At 43.9% G+C, this 6,527-nt stretch overlaps 1 protein-coding gene across 6 annotated transcripts in view; it reads left to right on the plus strand.

Moving 5' to 3' along the window:
* The window catches only part of LOC128879425 (sodium/calcium exchanger 3), a 64,789-nt gene that overhangs the window by 44,089 nt on the left and 14,173 nt on the right, over positions 1-6,527 (plus strand). For 2 of the 6 annotated variants that reach the window (XR_008457630.1, XR_008457632.1), the window contains exons 7-9: positions 3,060-3,231; positions 5,017-5,319; positions 5,986-6,521. Coding sequence is in view for 3 of the 6 variants with exons in the window: in XM_054128545.1 (XP_053984520.1) it covers positions 3,060-3,231; positions 5,017-5,221 (377 nt within the window). In the remaining 3 variants the exon portion in view is untranslated. Of the gene's footprint in view, positions 1-517; positions 761-1,078; positions 1,629-3,059; positions 3,232-5,016; positions 5,943-5,985; positions 6,522-6,527 lie in introns of those variants that run through there. The other 4 variants (XR_008457631.1, XM_054128545.1, XM_054128546.1 and 1 more) reach the window with 4 other exon arrangements.

The raw sequence follows: 6,527 nt of genomic DNA on the forward strand, positions 1-6,527 counted from the left end.
GCCCGTCACGTTCGACAATTTTCCGACTCACGTGTCCTTCATCTCAGCCTCGAGCCCGAATATTTACACTCTTGTATTGAAAATTTCCCAATTTTTTTTTCTCAAGAACCTTGACAGCGGATCATCATGACAAGAAATTTCGATTAACGGGCCGTCGCGTGATACTGCCTTCCGCAATAACAAGTGACCTCGAATAAAGTACAAGAAACAAACAATTCTTTGTCAAACCAAGAGTGAACGTTATTTCGCTACTTTGAAACTGGTAATAAAATCATCAAGTAAATTTATCCTACTTTTGGAAGCAGCATCCTCGACCCTGACACTGCTATTCGGTTCATTGAATGACCAGAGATGAATTTCGGTAGTGCAATTCACCAAGCGAGCTGAATCCGGCGCATAATTCCGCGAATATTTTAATTAAACATTACCATGTTAATTCTCTCCGTGTACCCGAACGAATTTTCGCTATTCACCGAGGGACTATTCAGGGCTTGACTCCGACGCGTTTATTTTCCAGCGATGAAAGGGAAGCTCGCGGAAACTTGTAACCGCACGGTCAACCTGGCCGCCTTTTTACCGAGCTCTTTTGAGGAAATCAAGTATCAGCTTATTGTTTACGGAGAAAGAAAAGTCGCGATAAGCGAGTCCCTTTCGGTGCTACGAAACGGGCCAGCTTTTCACAATCTTTCTCCTCTGAAGGCTCATTTGTTCAGCGGGGCACCTCACTTGAAAATTTCCTCCGCGGGAGATTTTTTAGCAAGTTCGTGATTTATGCACTCACATGTCTACCTCCGTGCAAATAACATCGCGTGAAGGATCTTGGTGTGGCTTTTCCTTCTTCACTGTTCATCCTCGGGAGCTCAAGGGTTCGCAGTGAAATCGTAGGCTTCAAAAGCCTGAAATATTAATATTATTAGTAACAGTCGAGTCTCCTTTTGATACTATTTGGAATTCGTTTCTTTCCTTTTTTTGAAAATCACTGATTATTAATATGATTCGTAAGACTTCAAACTCCAACATGAGCTTGGAATCATTTATGTAGTCAAGTATATTATCAATTAACCTCGACTATTTCCAGAAAACAATACTTTGTACCAACATCCGCCTAAAAGTAGCGACGCAGCCATCTAAACTTCCATTGGTCGACTGTCCTTTGACGCAAAATTGAAGCAGTGGGAAACAGGGCGTTACGCGAGGATGGATCACGTGCAAATGGGTATACGGTTCGATAAAAACTTCACAGGACTGATTTATTCCAATAATCACACGCGTGTAATCAAAAGCGCTCACACGTTGCACGCAACCGCGTACACTGCAGCGATAAACGGGGTTCGCACACGGCTGCTCCTGGTTTTCACGCGCGGCTGCGTTTCCAGGACGATTCCGCGTTCGTTTCCGCGCGACAGGAAGCCTTACCTCAAGAAACAAAACCGCATAGGAAACCGTTACTCTCGCGAGGGTGTCGAGTCTCCTAAAACGAAATGAGAAAGGTGTTGAAAGAAAAAAAAAATAAAAGGAAGTATGGTGCATTTGATTTATGGAAAACAAGTGTTTTCATTCAAGAGATCCTAAATAATAATTCAGGAGTAAGACAAACATCGACTCGCTGTTCTGTACGCAATCGGAACATTTATTACAAATAATTCACGATTTTCCGTTGCTCGAGCAGGTTTTTGCAAACTCCTTTTGAATTTACGACCATTCTTTCCTGCAAGCATAAATACATTAACGTCCCGTTGAAGTATATCGCCCCAGATAGAAGATCGTCTCGGAGAAAGTTTAAGACGCTTCAACCGAACTTTAATTCCGCTTTTCTTACTTTCTTTACGTTCTTTCATTTCAAACGTTTTCGACTCCATTCGGCCCCTTTTCGTAATAAACGCTCGAACCGCGGCCGATAACGGTTATTAAAAGCTACTGAGAAATATCGATGATTCGAGCGTTCCGCGTCGACAACTTTTATTTAGCTTCCAATTTATAGGCGTCCTTGGCCGATGATACCGGGGGTAAATTCGACCAAAGCGTCGGGGAATCGAGGTTATCCAATTTTATGTTGCACAGAAACACAGCCTTACGAGTGGCAAAGTTCGATCAATTGTCCATCAGGTCTCGCATACATAACCTAAGTCGTAGTATTTATTTTTATAACGAAATTCATGAATCCTAACCAACGTGTTAAGCTCGCCAAAATAAATTTGACAAATGCGATCGGTGCAGTATATGCATCTCGCTCGCTTCTACTGTCTCTCAATCTAACCCCTGACGAGCACAAAGCGATAACAGCCTCTAGCGACGTCTCAAGAACGAGGGTACTTCCAGAGTTTGGAACATTCGACGACAAGTCCCATCCACGAGTAGGAGACACTCGAATTCAAATTGGAGAAATTTCTTATACGCGCGTGCCCTGGTGCACGTTGTAACAACCCCCCAGAAAGTTGCGAGAGATATCGTTCCAGGAGTATTTCAGCCAGGACAATAAGAGGGAATGTCCCGATTTTAAGATTTCCCCGAGCCCACAGGAAGCGATATATCTCTGAATCTTGGCTCGGACGGAGCTCGTACCTACGACATAAATATTGATGAAACTGTGCGAGCGAGGAAATTTCAGCGGCCTCGTGAATGTATGGTACTCGCTGGAGACCGAATAGTTGCCTAAACGATCCACCCCTGGTCGTGAATTATACGAATTTTCGCGATATCTACTATTGTTTCCTTGGGGACCAGGCCATAGGGGTGCTGTCGGCTCGATTGGGGCAAAGAAAAAAACTTGGGGATCGCGCAAACTATGGCGAAAGTAGCAGACGAGGTTAACACATTCGCGACCGCTGACTTGAATTCACGTCACTTTAAATTCTATTCCTAGTTATATATTCGCCTAGGAATATATTCGCCGGTCGCGAATGTGTCAAGAGTCTTTAACGCTAGAACAAATGAAAACAATTTATATTCTTACACGTGTTAGTTTCTATGGCATAAATAATTCTATTGGGAGCCAAAATACGATCGACGCAACAATCGAAAACAATTACAGAAAATCTGAACGTGTGGTTTCGTTGCAGACACGTTCGCGAGCAAAGTGGCCGCCTGCCAGGACAAGTACGCCGACGCGAGCGTAGGAAACGTGACCGGAAGTAACGCGGTGAACGTCTTCCTAGGGATCGGCATCGCATGGAGCATAGCAGCCATTTACCATGCCTGCCACGGCGAGAAGTTCGAAGTAGAGCCTGGCAAGTCAGTATCGATTCACATTTATTTTTCGATTTCCTCCACTCTGTGTCCTGAAATGCAACCAGAAAACAATAAAAGATTCCTCCGAGGAAGAATCTGATCCTGAATTTCTTTTCTTTGGTCACAATCGACTCTGCTTGGAATGGGCATTCTTGGGCAGTCTGTAGCATCGAAAAAGATCAAGAATAAAGGTACACTAGTTGGAAATATTTTCGGAAAATTATTATTTGCAGCTGACGTACTTAACATTTTCCCAAGGATCAGTTAAAATAAAATACAGAAAGAGTACTATGTGAAGCATAGTGATATACTCTCGATCAGATACATTCGATAGGCAGTCGTTTCTCTTTTATGGCCCCCCACGGGTGGAAGCGTCGAAAAGAAATTTACTTGAAGTCAGCAGCAAGGACTTTGCTGACTTGTCGATTTATAGGAGGAAACGTAACCAGCACTTACGACAGTTGTCCTTGGAAAACTGTTACCATTGACGTATCGACAGGAATAATCTGCCGAACGTAACAGACGATATCGATATTTTCAGGATGTCCAATATCCAATCGCGAACGATTGGCAAATGTCTATGTGTACGCGAACAGCAACGCAATTTTCTTTCGCTATCCAACTCTCTCTGCAGAATAATTTTTATACTGAATAATAGATGCTACTTTGGTATTTACGCTTATGGCTTTGATAAATGACATTTTCGAAGAATTCAATATGATTCGACAAATAGTATTTTGAGATCCTACGAGCTTTTCTGATCACTACTTTGCAATTAAATTAACGCAATTTCTTTAAGTGTAAGAAGCATTGTTTTCATGTGAAAGTAGGAACATCCACGGTAATAAACATTTATACGGTGCAGACTTCGCACTTCGATCGACGCACGAATTGTTACTCGACGCTAATCAGGCATTTCCTATGCGAGGCACCCCGTGGATGCGCGTTCAATTTTCTCGGTTACGCCTGTACAGCTTCTACCCAGGAAAGTGTATCTTATCCAACTCCTAAGCAAAACTTGTGTATCCCTTGAGCAGAGGAGACAGAATTCATCCCCAAGTCTACCTCTATGATTAACCAAGCATACCCATCTACTATCTATCACAAATAAAACACTACCAACTTCAGCGATTACATTTAAATATTCTTAAAGTCGAGATCCATAATTGGCAAGGACGCTTGCAAAGTTATGGTAAGTTGGAACGTGGATGGAGCTAGTGTCGCGATGTCCACCGATCGTTTTTGCCAGGACGTACCGATCGTTCGACTCGTTAGTTACACAGTACGCGTAATTTAACATACATCCTATCGCGTTAAACATGTTTTGCGATATCGTTTCGTACAACTGTCAGAGTAACGTAGAGAACAACTGTTGCGATCGCTATCTCTTCAGATTTACATACCGCCTATGGCCTGTGACGCTATCAATTTTAAACAGCGCGGCTAGAGTCGACTGTGACCTTCGCAGACAGTGGATACATAAAGCTCTTCGTTATGAAAGCAGTATAAGTCCATCTTCATTTGTTTCGAGGTATGAGAGGTTTAAGTTTCAATGGGCGATGAAGCCTGATCAAGGCTTTTAACACTAGAACAACCTAGACACGTTTAACTGAGCCTAAGTCAGCACGTTCATGAATAAATATTGCCTCGTTAACAATGGAAATGTATCACAAACTGTTTTTCACGAAGATGGACTTAGAACGCATCCGACAACAAACACTTAGCATTTAAGTATCGTTTACAAGAAGAGAGCTAATCAACAACGAAATTAATTCTATTTCCCGACAGCTTGGCCTTCTCCGTGACGTTGTTCTGCACAGAAGCCTGTATGGTGATCCTGGTCCTGCTGCTGAGGCGGACGAAGAGCATCGGCGGCGAGCTTGGCGGACCTAAGGTACCGAAGCTGATAACATCCCTGAGCCTCTTCTCCCTGTGGGTGTTCTACCTCGTTATGTCGACCCTCGAGGCCTACGGCGTCATCGAGGGCTTCTAAGGAGTCCCAGCGACGCCCAACGTCGGCCTACCTGCTGCTGCGTCTCTATCTTATCACTTGCGTCCGCCAAGGCGTGTGCTCAACGAAACGTTCTCTGGGCAAGTATACTACTCTTCTGGATGCGCAACGATGCAACACTATCCACGTGATATATCTTCAGGCTCCGTTGGTACAGGGTGTTCCATTAAACGTAGACCAAACCAACACACTAAACCTACCAGGTTTCAAACTTTTGCCTTCTCTTATAAATCCTTTGACTTATGTATCGATCAAGATGCCAAAGTCCTCCTGGTCACATCTAATGCTTCGAGTCTAAATTACGTTTTCTCTTAAAAATCCTTTAATTTACGAATAAAAATGAAAGAAATCCTCCTGGTCTTCTCCGATAGCATGAATGTTCGACTCAGCCTGTACGTAACGTTAAAGAACCACTCCCCTCCGCTAGTTTTTGCGTAGTACATTAGCTGGTCCAAAGGGACACGACACACGCGTATATAATCTCATGCGTTCGGGTCATCGTCTTCTCCCAAAGCCAAGCTTAAATATAACTTCGGCTCGTAGCCCACGTAAACACGACCAAGAGAATAGTTTCCCCTCGGATTTGCCCGACAAGCGAACGACCCGAATCCCCTCACGCACACGAATACCGACGAATTGCTATTAGGAAACGAAAGAGGGGGAGTACGAGTAGTATAATGTCCGCGTGGCTGGACCCTGCCAGCGGAATCGTTTTTATTTGACCGATTTATCGTTTCTCCTTTCAGGATAAAGGAGAAGTGGAATCGAGGGGGTGCGATTTCGCTGGGCGAACGAACTGTCTCCGTCGAAAGAAACAGAAAAAAAAGACGAAAAGACATAACAAAACTGCATATTACTAGTAGTTTTCACCCTCTCCCACCGGCAGGGACGATTAACAACGAACGCGACCGCGTGACGACGTTAGCAAGAGTGCGTGTGTGTGCGTGCGTAGGTACCTGAGAGAAGTTTGTATGCCTGTGAGACGAGCGACGGAATCGTTGATCGAACGTGCGAATCGTGACGGGAAGAGAACGCACGGCGGAGCAGCTTGAGTGTGCGAGGACGAAAAGTGAGTTTGCCTTAAAAATAATTTAGCAGATACGAGTTACGAAAGGGATAGATAACGTAGATAAGTAAAAACAAAATAACGCGATCTAGTCTCGCGCCGTGCCTCGTTCGTTCACGGTGGTTATCGAATACGATGAAAAAATGAACGTATATTATACATACACACATGCATAACACACACACACACACACACACACACACACACACACACACACACACA

The sequence above is a fragment of the Hylaeus volcanicus genome, chromosome 7, assembly GCF_026283585.1.
Source record: "Hylaeus volcanicus isolate JK05 chromosome 7, UHH_iyHylVolc1.0_haploid, whole genome shotgun sequence".
Taxonomy (NCBI): domain Eukaryota; kingdom Metazoa; phylum Arthropoda; class Insecta; order Hymenoptera; family Colletidae; genus Hylaeus; species Hylaeus volcanicus.